Here is a 21,955-nt window from a genome sequence, read left to right on the forward strand (position 1 = left end):
ATGTCCGTTTTTGAATTAGAACCGAACAACAAGACGGTTTTACTACTGACATTCTCTCGTTGTACGCTGTTAGTTCAAGAAGGAACATCGTACACCGGCGATAAAACTGAGAGTGTAAATGCAGCTAAGCATTCAATTGCATTTAATGCACTTTGCAGATCTTCGTCTTTGTTTTGCTTCTGTTTTGGACTTTTTAAATAATAGCCTGAAATGTCGACCCCGAAGAACACTCAAGTACTTGGAAATACTGTTTAAACCTAGCTTACAGTTCAACTTATAACAAAACTTAATTTTCAATACCTGGGGTCGAATCACGGTAAAAGAAAAAGGTAGGTACAGATAGCGTTCATACGTTAACAACCGTGTGCCGTGATTCGACCCCTGTTCTCTGTTCTACTTTAGGTGGGCTATTCTGTTTCTGTGAAAAGTTTGATGAAAATAGTTTTCATCGATTCTGATTCAGTGGAAACATGGAAATTAAAGTCAAAATTGTATCACATGAAAATAATTTTCTCATCGAAACATTTTCTGTGAAAAGAACAATACCATGATAACAAAAAAAAAAGGAGCTCGAGCCCACATAAAAAGATTAGCAGTCGATCAATACAAACAACCGTTGAACTGCGTACCTACATCAAGATACAAATTTTGATGGAAAAAGGAAATACATCCTTTTTTTAACAAGAAAATTAAAAGTTGCCATAGAATACGTCAAAAATTATATATTTACGATCATACGTTAACGTTTTGACTATTGCCGTATCTATTTAATCAGTAGAAAAATGTAATCATTTCAAAATTTTATCATTTCATTTTTTCACAGAACCAGAATAAGGACCCAGACAAAACGTTACATGCCTTAAAATTAAAAAGAAAGATTTAGGAACACAAAGAAGATTTGACCTCAAACTCGAAGGTGGAAGTTTTCTTTGTAAATTAAAAGCTAGTATGTGTGAACTTAGGGGAAATAAAAATAGGCAAACAAGGGCTAAGTTTTTAGCGTGTGCATAAAAATGATTGTCAAACAATACACACACCTTGCATAAATCGAATGAATCGTTTTCAGATTCCTTTCACACTTTTTTAAAGTAATTTTACACAGTCGAAAGGAAACCCACTTTATTAACTTATTTAAAAGCACTACGCGATGCTTTGAATCTTTTGTTTTTTTACACGGTGAACTGTAAAACTAGGCCTTAGGAGCAAACAAAAAGTGGTTTGAAAATAATTGGGCCTATTCGGCGAGATCGTTTATACCTACTGCTATTGTGCAGAAAAAGAACGGTGTCCATAACTAATATCATCAAACGTGTCTAATTGCGCCAGTTATGGACACCAGTGTCGGTCACTGAATTTCGTTGAACATTATATTCTAGTTGTGAACACCCCACGTAAAATTAAATTATGTTATTATTTTTGTAATAACTTAAATTGAAATAGATCTACAAAGCAATTCTCTAACTAAATATTCAATTTTAATTTTTGTACCACATACAGATATATTGTTTAAACAATGATTTGTACTTACGTCTTTCTTAAGAATTTCTCAAGTTTCATGCACTTCACAGAGGTTCGAAACTTGCCAATTTTATTACAACAAAACCAATCACTACCAACTATGAAGTAAAGTGTTTTCCGATGGAATATACATGCCTGAACGCGTTAAAAATAGTTTTCGTACGCTACACCCTAAAAAACCTTAAGAAAACAGAAAAACTGTGCCAGGTGTCGGTAACTGGCAAGGGTGTCGGTCACTGGGTAGTTTACCCTACCACAGTCTTTGAGAAAATTAGTTATTTCAATGCAAAAATTTAGTTTTAATAAAAAAAAACCATTGAAATTGAAGTAATTTTTCATTTTTTTTTTTTCAAAAGTGATAAATTTTACCTTTTTTGCTTCGAAATTCAACTGATAATATTTATGGCCAAAAATTTTTTTTAAATAAATTTATATTTTATTAGAAAAAGTTTGGAAAAAAGTCATTTTAAATTTGTTTTTCAAATATTTTTTTTTGTGTTTGAGGTCAGAATGTTAGAAAATTGCATTTATCGCTTAAACGATGGAAGATTGTCCCTTACTGCCTTTTATATATTTTCCTTTAATTACCTAGAGAATCTTTTGCTATCATATTTGTTTTATGAAATTTAAGCAAAAAAAAATGGTTTTGTTAAAAAAAAAAAATTTTAATTTTAAAAAACAATACGGCAATTTTTAATCTATAGACTTTAAAGTATTTTTAATTACCTACGTTTGAAAAAAAAAATCGTCAAAATCAGAGCTGTTCGGCCGGGTTCCCTAATAATTTGCTTTAGTTACTCTACTACAATTAAAAATTCAAAGTAAATTCTTATTCAAAAGTGGAAAAAAATTTAAAAATAATGTCAGTAGGTATATCCTGTAATATTGTATTGATGTTTATGAAAAATAAAATTAAAAAAAAACTGCTTGCAAAGATAAGTTTAATAAAATGTTTCTGTTAAAAATTTAAATAATAGAAAAATTTGTTTTTGATTTTCCTAAAACTATGCAACAAATAAAACAATTAACCTCTTTGTTGACTCAGGTTAATAAATTTATTTGAATTTTCCCGCCTCTCAGCTATCATCAAGTCAAGTCTTCCATATTTTCTATTTCCAGACAATTCCTCAATTGTCCTTTTCCGGTTCAAATTACTAAGATTATGGAACTTTCATTTCTATTCTATCACTGCTCCTGCTCTTGTCGCCAGTCGGTTTCAATTTCTTTTTTTTTTTTATATTTCTCTTCTTTCTGTGTTTATATAAAAAATAAATAAAAATAAAAAAAAAAAAATTGTATATGTCTATAGATTTAGTTATATATTAAATTTTTAATTAATTAAACTAATAGTAAACAAGATTGTTTAAAAGAAATTAAAAAAAAAACCTAAATTGAAGAACCCTTAAAAAATTGAAACAAAAAAAAAATCATAAATCGAGTACAAAATAAAAGTTGAAAATAAAGAAACGGTTGTGCAATTACTAATTGATTTTCTATATTCATCGATCTATCGTCTTTTTCTATTGTTTACCCAAAATTTGGGCAAAAATTTAGTGTAATTGTGTTTCTTCTTTTTTACTTAATCTGATTAATGCAAATCATAAGCTAAATACATACATTACATATATATATGCAAAAGAAGGTGAGTGCATGTGTTAAATGGACTGTTATCAGTTTATCAGTTATAAATAAGTATAATTGGAATAAAGGCTAATGATTGGTTAGCTGCTGGAGCCGTTAATTAAATTAAGTTGATTCTTTTTGTGGAAGATTTTGGCGCCTTAGCTATATGTTCAAGCATTTTAATGATTTTTGTGTGTTGTTTTTCCCGTAAAGTGTGTTATATTTGGTAAATTCAAGTGAGAGGTATGAAATCATCAAAATCAAATACAAAATTATTGAATTACTTTGCAATAAGGTATCGATCTGTTAAAATTCCAATTTTAAATATCTTAGGTGTGAACAGTATAAGCACTAGGGTGGGTCAAAAAAATTTAAATTTTTTTTTTTTGATTTGGTACTCCGAAAAATCGATTGCTAGACACCTCTAGAATATACACACCAAATATGAGCTCTTAATATTAATGGGAAGGTCCTCCGCTTCGCAATTTTCCATTTTTACATCAAGCTTCTACTAAAAAAAATCATTTTTTTTTTAAATCGACTTTTTAGCAAATTTCCTTAAATATTCTTGTAGGAAATTGAACGTTCTACAAAAAAGGCCGTAAACACTTTTTTCGTTTATCTAACCGTTTAATAGATATTTGAGGTCCAAAAATCAAGAAAATTCGTTTTTTTGTTCTAAATTTTGTAACAAATTGAAAAATTATAATAATCAAACGCGCAAGACACATTCTTGAAGGAAATAGATTGTTCCACAAAAAAGGTCTTGTTATGTTTTTTCATTAATCTAACAATTCTAAGGATATTCGAGGTCAAAGTTAAAATAAATTATAAAAACATTTTTTACTTTTAAAAATTTTCCAGTTCACTAAAAATTTATTATTTTCAAATTAGCAAGATGTATTCTTGTAGGCGATTAAACGTTCTACAAAAACTTTCTTGGCATCAAATTGATTGATTTAACCGTTTAAAAGATATTCGTATCCAAATCACAATGCAAACGGGTCATAAGAAAACTATTGGAATTAGTGGGCATTGGTTTGGATACGAATATCTTCTAAACGGTTAAAGCAATAAATTTGATTCTGAGGAATTTTTTTATAGAACATTTAAGCCCCTACAAGAATATATCTTGTTAATTTGAAAATAATGAATTTTCAGTTAATTAGAAAATTTTTAAAAATATAAAATGTTTTTATAATTTTTTTTAACTTTGACGTCTAATATCTTTAGAATGGTTAGATTAATGAAAAAAGTTAATAAGACCTTTTTTGTGGAACAATCTATTTTCTTCAAGAATATGTCTTGCGCGTTTGATTATTATAATTTTTCAATTTGTTACAAAATTTAGAACAAAAAAAACGAATTTTTAAAGATTTTCTTGATTTTTGGACCTCAAATATCTATTAAACGAAAAATGTGTTTAAGGCCTTTTTTGTAGAGCGTTCAATTTCCTACAAGAATATGTGAAGACATTTGCTAAAAAGTCGATTTAAAAAAAAAATTATTTTTTTTTAGTAGAAGCTTGATTTAAAAATGGAAAATTGCGAAGCGGAGGACCTTCCCATTAATATTAACAGCTCATATTTGGTGTGTATATTCTAGAGGTGTCTAGCAATCGATTTTTCGGAGTACCAAATCAAAAAAAAAAGAATTTCGATTTTTTTGACCCACCCTAATAAGCACAGTTAGTAATTTAATATAGCGTGCTTGGCTTAGTGCTTGAAATAAGTTTCTAGTGATTTTTTTCATCTTGGTTTCTTTTTTGCAAATTACACTGGTCAGCAACGAAAATAGAGTTAGAACGTAACCATACTTTTCTAAAGAATTTTTGAGTGCTGAGTCAAAATCAAAATTTTACTGGCATGTTACCTTTTTGAAATACTTGAATATTAATAGCTCGAAAATGCGTTTTTTGGGTACATTTGACGTCAAATAACAACACCGTAAAATGTTTTTTTGCAAATCTTTGTATGCAATCTCAAAACGCAATATTTTATTCTCCTAAATATTTAATTTTTTTTTTTGAAAATTCATTTTTTTCTCAAAGATATTGGAAAAAGAAATTTTTAATATCTCAAAATCTTATATAATATACATATTTATCATAATTAATGTTGTTTTTTATCCCAATTCCAGTTGTGACTTCTGATTTGGATTTTTAAAAGCAAAATATTGAGGAAAAAGTATTTTTTTGATTACACATCAAAAAGAACTTCCTTAAAAATTAGTTTTTGAGACTTAGAACGGAATTCAGAGTCGTCACTCAAGTTAAAATTTTACTCAAGTGAACATTTACTCTTAGGTTGGCCCACTTTAGCTACTCGTTATCTTAAGAAAACTTAAGGGGTTCTTTGATTTTAGCTTATGAATACCAACTAAGGAAGTTTTGAAGTAAATGCATGAGCAATAACACTCAGAAAACTCATCTCAGACTTTGTGCTTGAGAAAAAATTTTACTTGAGTGACGACTCTGAATTTCGTTGTTAAAAGTGAAAATAGTTTTGAGTATAGCTCAAAAACTAGACGTGATAGAACAAAACTATAAACAATTTTAAAATTCAGCATACTAAAGTCAATTAAAGTCACCTTACAAAGTTCTTGCTCCAGACTTTTTTTTTTTTTTTGCCGACTAGTGTTATTTTTTCTTAAACCATGCCAAGTTAAAGGTTTTAATTGGAACAAAAATGAAAATTTCTTTATTTTTGTAAGAATTTACCAATTTAGGTACTTATTGAAATTCAATTTGGTATAATTCAAAGCTGGCGATTGTATTCAAATTTTAAAATCGATGAGAATAAGACAATCAAATTGAAGAGAGCAAAAAAATTAACCGCTTAGAAACAATTTTATGAAACTCTTACAAAAATTGTACCTATGTTTATATACAACAATTACTTGTTGGAAGTATTTAACTAAGAGCATTTTAGGCATAATACCAGTTTTTTATAGCCGATTTTACTTGTATTCAATAAATCCTAAAAAAAAACATTTGAATCGAACGAAATTATTTTAAAAGAGTACATTTTGCACATTTTCTTTAATAAAAAATTTTCATTTGCAATAATTTTTTTTATATTTGCAATTAAATTTTTTTTTAAATGCAATTTTGTAAATTGATAGATTAAGATTAAAAATCATCTTCAAACACAGGGATTTCAACAAAATGTTGAGCTTTTTTTTTGATATCTTGTTTTGTTCTTCGATTTTTAAATAAATCCGATTCGTCATAAATTATGTAAGATTAAAAATATGTAATTTTTTTCTCACAAAATCCTTTTGAGTTCTTAAAATTTTAAGCTTCTCTGGAAAAAAAAGGAAAAGGTACCTAAAAGGGGGCCAGTTATAGCTAGAATTGAAATGCATCATTAAAAAAAAAAAAATAGTACGTATACACCCCAGTGTCCGATTTTTACATTATTTCCTTTTTAGTAGAAATTTGCCAGCAACAAAATAGCTTTTTACATCTTAACACGTAAATGATTGTACATTATTAATTCAAAACAACTAAAACTAACTTTCGCAGATACTATCTGCAACCGAACATTTTTCAAGGTTTTGAGTTGAAAAAGAAAATAGATAATTGTCTTTACAATTGCCCTTGTTTAATAAAAAAATAGATTTGTTGACTGACATTCTTTGAAAAATAATTTTCCCTCCAAAATTTTCTTATTAAAGGAAGAAGCTTTCCAACTTTGATCGATACTTTATTGTAAAATAATCCAACGTTAAAAATAACAACAAAAAAAAAAAAAATGATAAAATCTTTTCTTCTTGAAAATGCATATCAGAAATGCAGTAGACTCAAGGGACCTTCTTTCAGTAAAAACAATGGCTGCTCAAATTTATTGCGATAATCGTTATAATAAATTCAATCCAAGAAAAAGAACTCGTGATGCAAATGATGACGAAAACTTCAACTTTTCTAACCCAAAGAAGCATAGAAAATTGCACATGAATGAGAACTATCGTAAATCAAGGCCGATATTCAACAAAACTTTTGAAAACCCTAGAAACAGGGTGCCTCTAAGTACAAAGCAAATGAATAACATTAAACTAGACCATATAATTAAAGAAACAAACAATATAAAACCTTTTTCTGAGTTAAAGAAAAATCCCACTATAACCACTACAAATATTAACATTTTTGACATCATTAAATCAATTGTTGCAAACCAAATTACACCAATATCATCAGATGTTCAAGTTACTCAGCAACAAAACTGTCAAACAACAAATCATGATGTAAAAAATAATGATAAAAACACACTGACCAACTCTTTTCGAAATGAGGACCATAATATTGAAGAACCTGATGTTCAAGAAGAGTGGAGAAAATATAAGGCCGCAAATCCACCATTGGGAGGTTTTAAAATAAAAAATATCAAAAAGTCTTAAAAAAAATTTGTACACTAAGAACAATATTATTTGTTCATTAAGATCAATTATTGTGATTTTTGTATTTAAAAAATTAAAAATAAAATATTATTAAAATAAGAAATGCTTCATTTTTTGCATTCAATAATTTGTAAGAAGAAACAATTTTCGATTGCAAAAAATTCAGCCATCGGATTTCCTACAAACTTTTACTTTTCAGCTGTAAATAGAGCTTAAAGGGGCCTTTCTTTTGAAGTATCACTCGATCGATTTGGATGAAATTTTTGTAAATGCCTATTTTTTAGGCAAGGGGTTAACCATGATTTTTTTTCGAAATTCTCAAAAAAATAGATTTGTAATTTTTTGACCTAAATGGATAGGCCAGCTCATTGTGAACTTATATCTGTAAACCAAAACTTATTTTGAAACTTTGATCCGAAAATATCTTCTTCTGAAAGTAAGAATGTAAAAAAATTAAAATACTTCGATTTCAAATAATTCAGCAACCAGACCTGCAAGAAACTTTTGGTTTTCAGTTATGAATGTAATTTTTTGATCTAAATGGATAAGCATACTCATTGTGAACTCATATCTGTAAACCAAATCTTTTTTCGAGTCCTTGATCCGAAAATATCTGCTGCGGAATGCAAGAAGGTACGAAAATTTAAAATATTTCGATTGCAAATAATCCAGCAACCGGACCTACAAGAAACTTTTGATTTTCAGTTATGAATAGAGCTTAAAGAAACCTTTTTTTGATGTCTCACTCGATTGATTTTTAGGAATTTTTTGAAAATGCCTATTTTTTAGACAAGGGGGGCCAACTAACAATTTTGCTTCTATAAAGCTTTATAGAAGCAAAAGAAGCATGTATAAAGCTTTACAGAAGCGAAATTGTTAGTCGGGGGGTTAACCTTGATTTTTGCTCGAAAATCTCAAAAAAATGGATTTGTACTTTTTTGATCTAAATGTATAGGCCTGGTCGTTGTGAACTCATATCTGTAAATCAAACTTGTAGTAGAGTAACTAAAGCAAATTATTAGGGAACCCGGCCGAACAGGTCTGATTTTGACTATTTTTTTTTTTCAAACGTAGGTACAGTAGCGAGCAAAAAAAATGCAAACAATAAAAACATTTACATTTTTTTGCTCGTCTAAAGACGCATATTTAGGTAGACTTTTGACCAAATAATGGTTTTGGAGTAAAATATTCCACAAATTGATTCTGTTTAATGAAAATAAAACAGTTTCAATATGCCAAATTTGGTAACTTAGTTCTTGTTGAAAACTCTTTAAACCTCTTTCGTTTGCATTTTTTTTGCTCGCTACTGTAATTAAAAATACTTTAAAGTCTATAGATTAAAAATTGCCGGTGTTCCCGTATTGTTTTTTAAAATTAAAATTATTTTTTTTTTGAACAAAACCATTTTTTTTGCTTAAATTTCATAAAACAAATGATAGCAAAAGATTCTCTAGGTAATTTAAGGAAAATATATGTATAAAAGGCAGTAAGGGACAATCTTCCATCGTTTAAGCGATAAATGCAATTTTCTAACATTCTGACCTCAAACACAAAAAAAATATTTTGAAAACAAATTTAAAATGACTTTTTTCCAAACTTTTTCTAATAAAATATAAATTTATTTAAAAAAAATTTTTGGCCATAAATATTATCAGTTGAATTTCGAAGCAAAAAAGGTAAAATATATCACTTTTGAAAAAAAATGAAAAATTACTTCAATTTCAATGGTTTTTTTTATTAAAACTAAATTTTTGCATTGAAATAATTAATTTTCTCAAAGACTGTGGTAAATAGGAACTTTAAATTTTTGCTATTTAACTTTTAACAGTAAGGGTTATTAAATGAATAAAAAATAATTTTATGTTTAGATGTTGAACTTTAAAAAAAAAAAATAAGTTACATTTTTTTTCAAAACTTTTATTAAAAAAAGTTCTTCGAAAATGAAATACTTTTTAATTTTTTTCATAAACCGTAATACATACATATTGACATTTCCTTTTATAATTTGAGATCATAATAAATGCGGCCAAAAAAAAAATTGAAAATAAATGCATTTTATATTTCGACCAAGTTTAAAAAACGACATGTTAAAATTTTTTCAATAATTTTTTTTTTTCAAAAATCTGAGTTCAATTACCATTCTTTCAAAAGCCGTTCATTCAATTAACTTAATTTTAATTTTACATATATGACTAAGCTTCTAGCTTTTAAAATATGTATATTTGAATATTGTAGGTGTTGCCGTTGTGTTCAAATATTTTTTTTGTGTTTGAAGTCAATTAATATGAAAATTGCATCTATCGCTTGAACTATGGAAGATTGTCCCTCACTCCCATATATTTTTTTTTCCTTGAATTTAATAGACAATCTTTTGGCATCAATTAATTTATGAAATTTAAGAAAAATTTTTGAAAAAAATTTGTTTTTGTTCACAAAAATCTTCAATTAAATTTAAAAAATCAAAACGGCAACACCGACAATTTTTAATCTATAGACTTTAGAGTATTTTTAATTACCGACGTTTGAAAAAAAAGATCATCAAAATCTAAGCTGTTCGGCCGCAGGTTCCCTAATATTGCCAATTTTGGAGCTTTAGTTACTCCACTATTGTTTCGAGACCTTGATCCAAAAATATCTGCTTCCGTCCGAATGTAAAAATGTAAGAAAAATAAAATATTTCGATTGCAAATAATTAAGCAACCAGACCTGCAAAAAAAATGAATAGACCCGTTCACCATATAGTCCAGTGCATTTATGATGTTCATATATGGGCGACCCAGCAGTTTGTACCACCCCCAATTTTTTTTTGCTCATTCGATAGAACATTAGCTGAATATCATTACCCTGATTTTTCGCACTCGCGAAATTCACCTTTCAGCCGCCATCTTGGATTTTAGTTTTTGTTGAATATCTCGATTTCTATTTGTCCTACATAAAAGTTGTATATACAAGAAACGTAGGCAATTAAATTTTGCGTCTTTTATGTTAATAAACTTTTTCGATATTCTGAATATTAACAAAGTTACAAGGCAAAAAAGTAAAAAAAAAACCGAAAAAATGACAATTTTAAAGATTTGAGCACTTTTTATCAAACTTATGAAAAAACTTATCGAGAAAAGATTATTTGCCTTAAAATTCTCTACAATTCTGATATACCACTTTTTTTTTGTATCGCTATAATTAATAAAGTTATTAATACTTTAATAAACTAATATCTACAAACTGAGGCTTTGGTCCACAAATATCCGCTTTCAAATTTAATCAAATTTAAGAAAAAAAATTTATTGCAAATTTTGCATACCTATGTGAATAGAGTTCAAAGAGACCTTTCTTTTGATATCTCACTCGATGGATTTGAAGGAAATTTTTTAAATAAAACCCTTTTTACAATCAATAAATAAATATTATGCATAATGACGTAAGAAAAATACATATTTGAGGCAAACTTAATCCAATATCTTATATCGTAATTTTACATTTTAATATGACAGACATTACGATAAGAAACAAAATTCTAAGAATCCAAAAGTTCAAATGAAATATTTAATCGGTTTTAAATCTTAAATTAAATTAAATTGTCAATATCAATTAAAATTGACAAAACAAATAACCCAACACTTATCAACCACATCCTATATCGTCAATTAAAAAAGAAGCTTCGTAATATTTCCGAATCATTCAGGAATCACAATTTTTATTGACATCAGTTACAAATTTTATGACTAACTTTAATTGACTTATAATATCTCTAAATGTTAACAGCAATTCCAGGTGGCAGTTTTATTATTGTCAATAACACAATGTAAAAAAGAAATATGTATATGTATCAAATCTTAAACAAAACAATAATATCAAATTATAATTCAATTGCGTGTTCTTTTATTTACAACTTGCCACTGCATTTATAAATAATAACAAATATTATAAATCAATTATTAAACTTACATCAAATTAAATTTGTTTTAAATTAATCTAATTGCTCTTATAATCAATAATTAACATTTTTTCATTTATTATTATTATTTTTTTCTTTTTTGCATGATCATTCTCTGATGTAGGTACTTTCCAGATTTAATTGACAATTCAAGAAGCTAATTATACTATCCATAGATTATAATGGCAGATAGATTCTTCAGGTAAGAATATTAAAAAAAAAAAACATTCTCAATTTACACGACTGGTACAAATTGTCATAGCTTAAATTTTTGAAAAATTAGAATAGAATATTCAATTTAGTACAGGTAAAATGGTACATAAATTCAACAATTAAAAAATTATTGTTAAACTCATGAAACTTGACAAAAAATTTGCTTTTATGATAAGAACCAAGGATAAAAAAAAGTCTATACAAAAAATTTAGGTGAAAGGGTGTTTTTTCGAAGAGACAGTAAGATCTGTAAGCAAATGATTTATTTTAATTTTGGTTTGGATGACAAATCGAACGTTAATACTCAAGTTCTTAGACTTTTTACATTTTTACATCATTAATTGGCTTTTTGGGATCAATTACAGATTTTACTGTCTCTTCGAAAAAAACACCCTTTCACTTAAATTTTTTATTTTTTAAACTCTTTTTTCTTGCTTTCCATCCCAATTTCAACGTTTTTACTAAATTTCATTAAGATGACCCATCATTTTTGTTTTCATTAAAAAAAACACCCTTTTAATCATGATATTCATCTCAAAAGGTATCACTATTATAACTCACTTTTTCCAATATACCCATATTTTCTCTACATCTAAAAAACACCCTTTCAATGAAAAAAAAAATGTATGGACTTAATTCATTTGTTATACCCATGGGAAAGACAACATTTTTAATGAATTTCGTAAGGGTTTCTTTTATACCATTGGTTTCATCTTGGGGTTTCCTTATTTCCCAAAAAAACACCCTTTCCCCTAAAATATTTGTATAGACTGCTTTGATTCTTGGTTTCTGTTATACACGAAACATTTCTACCAATTTTCGTTGGTGTACCATTTTTGTCCCAGTTTTTTGGTACTAATTCCAAATTTCATCATTTCTCAAAAAAAAAAAAAAAAAACACCCTTTCACTCTAGATAGTTTTGTAGACTTTTTAGATTCTTAGCTCTTATAAGAAACGAAATTTTTTCACCAAGTTTGAAGAATTACCAAAATGTATGTCAGCTGTTATGATACCTTTTTCACAAATAACTCAACCCATAAAAAAAAACACCCTTTGTCCCTGCTTTAACTAAAACCTTCATCAAGAATTTCATCAATGTATCATATTTTTCACGTAGGTTTCGACAATATTTTACCTGTTGTAGTCAAAAATCAAGTAAAAATTTGGAATAAACCCTACACAATCACTAGTTATAACAATTTTCCGAAAGATGAAATAAGGCAACTCTACCCTATTTAGTCCCTAACGTTTCTGAACCTGCCCAATATCTGACAAAATTAGGTATTGGCGAATTTTTAAACGTCGAAATGTGTCATTAAGAGGTTTTTCCAATTTTTTTCTTGCATAAGTTATGACAGTTTGACAGAGATATCAATTTTAAACAAATTTCCTTAATCCGTTAAAAAACGGGAATGGGTGTTGATAATAATCCATACAGAAGAGTGCGGCATTTCAAAATTAAGAATTTTACAAGCAATAATGTTAAAACTCACACAAAAAAAAAAATTCTAAACTCTAAAGGGGTCAACCCATAGAATCCATCGCATCCGTTACGTCAACGGATTTTCTTTACAGCTCGATAAAATACAACCGATCTTGTGAGAATCGACCTTATGGACTCGACGGAAGCGGTTTATGGGTCGATTCTCATAAGAGCTTGAGTGTTTTATCGATCTGTCAGTTCAATTTGTTGACGGGGCGGATGCGACGGGTTCTATGGATTAGGATGCCGCATTTTTTGTCAAAATGCCCATTCCTCTACTTTTTATTCAAACCTGAATCTCATTAATTTCTTCTGTCTTACCAGCAGCTTATATCCTGATGAAGCCAATAGCTTTATCAATTACAATTCTGCATGTCTGCAATCCACTGGACTCGTATCATCATCGTCGTCGCAACAACTCCTGTCGCAATCTCAATCATTGGCTGGTGATTTCAACCCAACTTCGTTGTCATCAGCATATTTTTCATCAACTGCAGTTGATGTAAACAACAATCCCATCTGTCAAAACAATGTCATTACCGGAGTTGAACTAAATACCAGGCGAAATAGTTCCATGATGAATTATTTTGCCACTCAGCAGCAGAATTTCAACAAAGTTGGCAACAATAATTCATCCATATTAAAGAATACGAATAATGGCTGTGGGAGTCAGACGACTTATATGCCACCATCTAGTCTATCGTCATCGATGTTGAATCAACAAATGATGCAACAGCAGCAACAGCAACAATGTCAATATACGCACAACAATGGCAATGGCTGTTTCAACCGACATCGCTACATGCCATACAATCATAATCGCGCATGTGCCACTGCAGCAGCAGCTGCTTCTGCCTCGTCTGGCCTAGGAAACTCAACCATCAATCCTGTGTCAACTGCAACCTCTTTGAATATGCAATTTCAGCAATATGCTCCGATTTACCAGAACTGCTCGAATTCTTCCATGATGTTGTCATCCCAATCGAACTCGAGCGGTTCTGGAATCTACGATAACAGTTCAGAGCTTGACTTTAGCTATGCAAATGTTGTTGGAACTGGCCCAACTGCTACAACAACATCTGCATTAGCCAATACTAGTACTACATGTGTTACCAGTGCTGCCAATACAAGTTTAAACAATGGAAAGACCGGTGGAAATGGTACCACTCAATATCAATCGAATGGATCATCACCAGGAAGTGATCTTAATCAAGTTGTCACTTTGCAAATTAACAATCTGGACTATTCAATGGACGAGGCAAGTCTTCGGAATTTCCTTATCAATCAACTTAAACCGATAACTCCGGTAGTGTCATTGGTTTTTGAGGGTAGCTCCTTCGCCAAAGTCACTGTTCCGAATCTAAACTTTGCCAAGCAAGTTGTTGCCAATTTACACCGCAAAAAAATCGGTCATAAACGTATGATTGTGTCGTATACACGTGACTCATCGCTAACCGAATTCAATACCTTACGCTGCCAAGTAGCTGGTCTACTTAAAGATGTCCCTTACTATACTTTGCCAATGTACAAATTTCGCGAACTCTTTCAATCACGTTTCAAAACATCTATCAGTGTTTTGGATCTTTATAAGATGCAAGACATCTGCAACATTAACGCCGATAGTAATGAAGAAAAGTTCATAAGTCTTCAGCCTGAGCTTTTCAATTCTCTCGATAGTAGCCCACTGATGGAGGGTCTTCAGCATAGTGTTCCATATTGTACGATTCATTTCAAACGGGAACAACACAAAGGTTGGGCTGAGCAGGAGATTGAACCGTTGCCTAATGTTTGTATGACTATATCAGAGATTGAACAAATCATCTATCCTCTTCTTAAAAGCCATCCTGGTGATATACCAGTTGCTAGCTTAGTGCATTGTGTAGAGGGAGAGTTAAATATTCAGATAGCCAAGAATGAGAACGGGGTAAATTTGGAACACTTGGTTTGTTGTGTCCATGGGATACAAATCAATACAAATAGCTTTGGGAATAAGATCTTAGCCTGGTTGGAACAGGAGAATAATGTGGCAAAGGATAATGGCGATAATAGGTTCTATGCAAAGAATGCAACAGTTTCCGATCCACTGTATCAAATTTCAAGAGAAGTTGTCGAACTGATGAAGATGTCTCCGAAATCGACTATGAAATTCAACCGTTTTATTCCGGCTTATCACAATCATTTCGGTAAACAATGTCGAGTTGCTGATTATGGATACACCAAGCTGATCGAATTATTCGAAGCTCTCTCAACAGTGGTCCAAATTATGGGCGATGGTGAAAATCGGCAAATAACCCTTACCCATCGTACTCAAGTTCGCCGTTTTACATCAGACCTTCTGAGAATTCTACGGGCATTGGGTAACAAATCAGTTCTGCTGTCCCAATTGCCATTGATCTTCTCACAAATACAACATCGTAGCTTTGACATTACCGATTATGGAGTGTGTGACATTGTTGATATACTCGATGGATTAGTTAATTCAAACATAGTAACTGTTTCAACTGTTCAAAATGGTAAAGACATTTTAATATCAATACCACAGCGTAAACAAACTTCAGCTGAGATTGAAAAAACTAGCATATTTGCAAGTGAAGTGGTAGAATTATTTCGCAGTGCACCACAATATTCGATATTGTTTCAGAAATTTGTTCGTTGCTATCACTATCATTTTGCTTATCAATGCCGATTGAGTGATTATGGGTTCTTTAAATTGGCCGATTTAATGGAGGCCATACAAGGAGTAGTAGAAATGGAACAAAACAATGATGAAGATAAAAAAGTATTTCTTTCACCGAAGATAGCTCGAAGGGTGTTATCGGAGCAATTGGAGGAATTAATTCGAGAATTTACTGGATCGTCAAAGACCTGTATGAAACTCGATGATGTTTTGGAATTGCATAAGAAAAAATTTGGCTATAACATTCAGCCACAGGTTTTGGGTGTAGCTGATATTCATGAAGGCATTAATGTGTTGCCGTTTGTTGAGGTAAGTACATAAATGAAAATTGACAGATTTTATTGTAATTGAGCTCAGTTTGACAGAAGTTTGACTGATTTTTTTATGCGAATACCAAAAAATAATATATTCTTAATGACAACGTCGGCAATTAACTTAACGAAACTTATTAAAAAAATCATAACTGAAGTCAGTTAATACGACATCTTAGTAACAAACCAAATTTTGAACAAATTTTCGAACAATCCCGAATTTTACTATAAATTTTGTTATTTGGTTGTTAATTGATCCCCTGAGCTACTTTGAGCTAATTTAACGAAGATGTACGAAATCAGAAAATTTTGTTTCTCTCCTAAATCAAAAAAGAAATATTTAATTCACGTTTTAAAACGAATGTTTAGTATAAAGTTGCTATTTAAGGTTCTGAGCTACTTAACTGAGCTATTCTTTTCAATCAACCAGGCTCCTTTTTAAGAAATGCCGTTTTAATAGAAGTACAGCTACCTGTAAACAGATTTGCAGACAACTTTATAAGAAGACAATACATTTTGTCGTCTCAAACACACTGTATTTGAGCTATAACTGAGAACTGAGCTACTCATGTTACTTACTAATCAACTCAGCTACTTAAACACTTTAAAATTAAAAATTAAAAAAAAAATACGTAAATAGCTACTTGTTAATCGACTGAGCTCCTTGAAGAACTGAGCTCCTTGAAGAACTGAGCTACTCGGGAACTCGCTAAAAAAAACTGAGCTATGAAAGGAATTTACTTAAGGAACTAACCTTCTTAAGAAAGAGAGCTAATACAGCTATTTATAGTAGGTAATCAATGTATTTTCATTATAATTTTCGAACAAAATTGATATAAATAAAATTAGTTACTAGAAACTGAGTTACTTAAAAAAATAAACTTAGCTACTTTTCGAATTGAAGTGATCTAGTTAATTGTAACAATGAATAAAAGAACAATAAACATAAAGCTTCTTACTAAGCAAGCGAGACACTTTAAAAAAACTAAGCTACTCATATATCCTAATAATCAACTGAGCTACTAAATGAGCTAAGCTACTGGGAACTGAAATACTGAATTTACTAAGCTTCTTAAGAAAAAGAACTGTCATTCATTAGAATTTACAATAGAAATTGATATCAGACTAGGGAATTGAGCTTTTGAGAAAACTGAGCTTTTTAAGGAAGTAAATTATAACAATGACCCAAAAGACTTTTTCAAGTAAGACAAGTTCACTAAAAAACTGAGCTACAAAAATGACAGATCTGTAGATGACTGAATGATAAAATATTATTTATTTTGTTTCAATATTATTATTTTAGGTAAAGTAATTTTATGGCTTCTTTTTTTTTTTAAATTCAATTTAGGTCTTGAAGAATGAGAACAGTTTCTGGATAATATGTCACAATGACAATGCTATCTTTCGTACTCAATGCTATCGTTCTTGTAATATAATTCAAGAACATGGAAAAGAACAAGTCCCTATGAATGATTTCATAAGCTCATTTAGCCTTAAGTACCATGAGACATTGCCAGAAACATCAATAGCTGCAATGAAACATGCAGTTGAGGTAAATTCACTAAAATTTTCTTTTCCTATCGACTGCGTGGTTTATTTTCCCCCCCTTTTTCTAGATTGTTACAGATCATGATACAAAATTCCTAAGAATCTCATCCTTCATGAAATTCCTCATGGGAGTTATTCAATTTATAGAGCACCGTACAATGCTTTTGTCAGAAATTAAGAATGCTCTTAATGTGGATTATATCAATTGTTTCCAATATGGTTTTCCCAATTTATACACGATTCTTCGTGCTTATCCCGATGTTTTTTCCGTAAATACAGGACAAACCCAGGAACGTAGTGAGATCTCATTGATTCTTCAATCGGAATTGGTTCTTCCATTGATTTCACGCACCAACACCAATTCTGTTTTACAATCTAATAATCAACAGAAACAACAATCTTCCAAGAAATTATCTTCCACAACCAAATTACGCCCTCAACAGCGTCTTCCATTGAGTGAAAATAATAATAATCGTTCATCATTGATAAACAATAACAACAACAACAACAAGACGTCAGATTTAGTGGCATCAAAAATTCCACAACAATCTATTGTCACCAACAAAGGACCATTGAGTGGTTCGCATTTTTATCCAAAACAACAATCAATTCCCACCAAACAACAACAGCCACAACCTATGATGGCTAACAATAGTAATATTAATAACAATAATAACAACTCTGGTGGCAACATGAGCAATACAACAACAACAACAACTAACAGCAATAGTTGCTTCAACACTAGCTCAAATTCAAGCAACTTCAATAACATATTGAATACAACTGCGACATCTAGCAGCAACAAGGAGAACTCTTTCAATAATTCTGCATTTAATGTGTCATTCAATTCATCAATGAATTCACTTTCGGATCCGAATACGAGCATGGGAAGTGTCAATGGTGGCACACCAGCTGCGATAGGTTTCTCCAAGTTGTGGGATCGTCGTCGAGGAAACTATTATAATAGTACAACGGTAAATGCTAATACGGAACAGGCTAATAGTTGTATTTTCGAAATGACAAATGTGAATATGCAAATGTGTCCGGTTTATGAACCACCTAAACCGGATACACCACCATCTGATGTGAGTTTTCATTTTTTTTATAAATCAAAATGGATGATTTTTTTGACAGATTGTTTGACATTTGATGCTTTTTCTTGTATTTTCAGAATATGCCATTTTGGATTGATCCGATTTGGGCGAATAGTAATGGTGAAAAGCCACCAAAAATCAATCCGGTTAGTATACTTAGTAAAAAAAAAAAAAACAGCGTGAAGTCTCTATAATTCGAATCACTTTTAATCCGAAACTTCTTCATTAATACAAAATTGCCAATTTCGTCACAAACTTCAAAAAGTTTTTTTATTTTTCAAAAAAATAAACAAACAGATCTAAAAACCAACTGAACGCAATTTCGTTCAATTAAGGTTATCCCACAAGAACGACGACATAAAATATGGCCGACAATGTTTTTGTAAGAAAAAAAAAAACTCCACATCTGAACGTTAAAGTTCCGGTTTGGAACTTTTTCACACAAAAACGCTGTCACTAGCTTTTTTTTGTCGGCCATGTCGGCTTTGGTGTGGGAGAACCTTAAAGCCTTGACTACTATCGGCCATTTGAAGTATTCGAATAAGAGAGACACTGTTATAAACTTTTATAAATTAACTAACTTAGTTACAAACAATTATTATTTCAGCTCAATATCAAACTAGCACAATTAAAGGCTTTCAACATTTCACCAATGATTTTGTCTCCATATACTTTATCAAAAACTGAAAATATGAAACAACAAATGTTTAGTTTTGATAATCATGATCGAAAAATTGCCTAGAAAAACAAAAAACATAAAAAAAAATAGATAAACAAACTGTTTAAAAAACCAAAATTAGCATATTATAAATTCAAACCACAAAAAAAAAAAAAAATACAAAACAAAAAATGATTTTATTATTTATTTATATATATTATGTAAAATTATGTCGTGCAACTTGTTTAAAATTATATTATTATCGTTAGCACGCTTTAAAAATGTTTTGTTAGATTTTATTTTTATTTTTTATATAGAAAAATAGTTAATATGTAGTTTAAAAAAAAATATTATATCGCATCGCAGCGCGAGTTTTTTTTTTAATTTTAAAATTATTGTAAATTTTTTTTCGCCGGTATACAAAAAAACATTATAACAAAAATCATATTGATATTAATTACAAATATTTATTATAATAACAATTTTTTTAACTTTTAAATTTAAAAGCGGAATTGTAAAACTTTTGTTGATCAAAAAGATATAAAAAAAATATTATTGTAAATTCGGGAATCAAAAACCAACGAAAATCTATTATTCAAGAACGAATGTAAAAAAAAAAGAAAAATATTTGTTAAGTAAACACAAATTGCATGCCAACAAAAAATGTTGTGTGTTGTTTTTTTTTTTTTCTTTCTAAAATTTCAAGATAATTTTCTAACAAAAACAGCAGCTGTCAAAAATGCGTATTATAGTCTAAAAGCTGAATTTCAAAGCTTACCCTACAAAAATTGAAAAATGCATTTTTTTTGTCAGCCGACATGAAGAAAACTGAAAAGAGGATCTAGATTCTATTAAAAAACGAAAACGACCATTCTTTTTGAAAAATTTAAGAAAATGAGCGACAAATTTAGAAGAAATTCGAGTGTACGCACTTTTTAATTTTCAAACAATTATAAGTCACTATGGCGTATGTGTAACATATTTTTCTTAAGAAAAAAATTAAGAAATCTTAACCACGTGTGCAAAGACTATACTGCAACGAATTTTTTTGTACAAAAATCTTTAAGAAGCTTAAATTTAAAATTAAGAAAAAAATTCAATTCAATTTTTTTTAAATCAATTTTTTTTTTTGAAAATATTTATGTTTATATAAAAAAATGCTCGAAAAATTTTTTAAATATTTTTTACAAATTCGGTATTATACAAGAAATAAAATTGCGTACTTGGTTTGGATTTCTAACTATTTAAAGAGATTTTTTTAATAGATTTTATAATATTTCTTAAATTGTTTTAATTAAATTTAATTAAAAATATTTTTTAATTAATTTTTACATAATTAAACTTTAGTATTCTAAGTAACTTTTTGTAATAACAGTCGTTCTTAACCCAACTGTGCACTTAATTTACTACAAAAATGGAAAGTTATCCTGAAATATTAATATCTTTTTTTTTTTATATTCCCACGCCTCTTTCCCCCCCAGATACCGCACGCGCTGGGGTCCATTTTCACCGAGTACGAAGTCATTTGCGGATGATTATCGTATCGGCACTTTTTAGTGTTTTTTGAAGGTAAAAACAAATTAAAAAGAACTAAATAAGTAAAGAGAATGGTAATACGAATATCAAAGGAAGGTCAAAGATTGGGACTGCATTTATTATATCTGTGCAAAATAAAAAAAAATTTAAAATGAACAAAAAAATAAATTTAATATTTCATGTTTAATTTTCAGAAAGTGTCAAAATTTTAAAACAAAAATGTTTTAATAGTCAAGAGTGTTGATAAAAAAATAATTCAATATACATATGTACATACAATTAGGTATAAAGACATTAAATGAGAAAAGAATCAGTAAACATTGAACATAAATACAAAAAAAAAGTTTATGAGCGTGGTACACTGGTTTTTAGTATTTTTTCAGACTAGTTTTATTAATATTAAAATCAAACAGATTAGTATTCAAATTTACAAGCTTACACATGCGAGTTAAGGGCACATGCATACCATAATTAGTACGGTGTTGGGGTAATTTTATTAAATCTAAGCTACGAAAGTTATAAGCACCTCTCCGGTAGTTAAAATTAATAGAATTAAGCAGATCCGGGCCATCAATTACACCCGTTATAAGTTGATGAATAAATATAAGGTCGTTATTTACTCTCCTTTGAGACAAGGTTTGGATCTGCAGTAAATTGATTCGATGCTCATAGGAAGGAAGGTTAAAAGGGTCCGTCCATGGTAAGCCTTTTAAGGCAAAACGAATAAAATTACGTTGGACTGATTCTATTCTTTCTATATGGATGCTGTAAAAAGGTGTCCAAACTTGAGATGCGTATTCTAAGTGGGGGCGAACTAAGCAGTTGTAAAGAGCTAATGTAACGTAAGGGTCCCTAAACTCTTTCGACCAACGCTTGACAAAACCTAACATAGAATTGGCCTTGTTTACAATCAGGTTTATGTGCTCTGAGAAATCGAGGTTGGAGTTAAAGTTAACACCAA

General features: G+C 29.7%; 1 protein-coding gene across 2 annotated transcripts; it reads left to right on the plus strand.

Annotated features, from left to right (window-relative positions):
- Nucleotides 1-2,797: 2,797 nt before the first annotated feature.
- LOC129916856 (meiosis regulator and mRNA stability factor 1) lies at nucleotides 2,798-20,132 on the plus strand. Of its 2 annotated transcripts, none has more exons than XM_055997044.1 (7): nucleotides 2,798-3,160; nucleotides 11,598-11,675; nucleotides 13,495-16,156; nucleotides 17,507-17,710; nucleotides 17,775-18,791; nucleotides 18,878-18,946; nucleotides 19,408-20,132. In XM_055997044.1, the coding sequence occupies exons 2-7, from the start codon at nucleotides 11,656-11,658 to the stop codon at nucleotides 19,540-19,542; spliced, it is 4,107 nt and encodes a 1,368-aa protein (XP_055853019.1). In that variant the 5' UTR covers nucleotides 2,798-3,160; nucleotides 11,598-11,655; the 3' UTR covers nucleotides 19,543-20,132. The 2 variants fall into 2 exon arrangements, with proteins under 2 accessions (XP_055853019.1, XP_055853020.1); XM_055997045.1 differs by having other exon boundaries at nucleotides 13,498-16,156.
- The last annotated feature ends 1,823 nt before the right edge of the window (nucleotides 20,133-21,955 follow it).

Source organism: Episyrphus balteatus, chromosome 3 (genome assembly GCF_945859705.1).
Source record: "Episyrphus balteatus chromosome 3, idEpiBalt1.1, whole genome shotgun sequence".
Lineage (NCBI taxonomy): Eukaryota > Metazoa > Arthropoda > Insecta > Diptera > Syrphidae > Episyrphus > Episyrphus balteatus.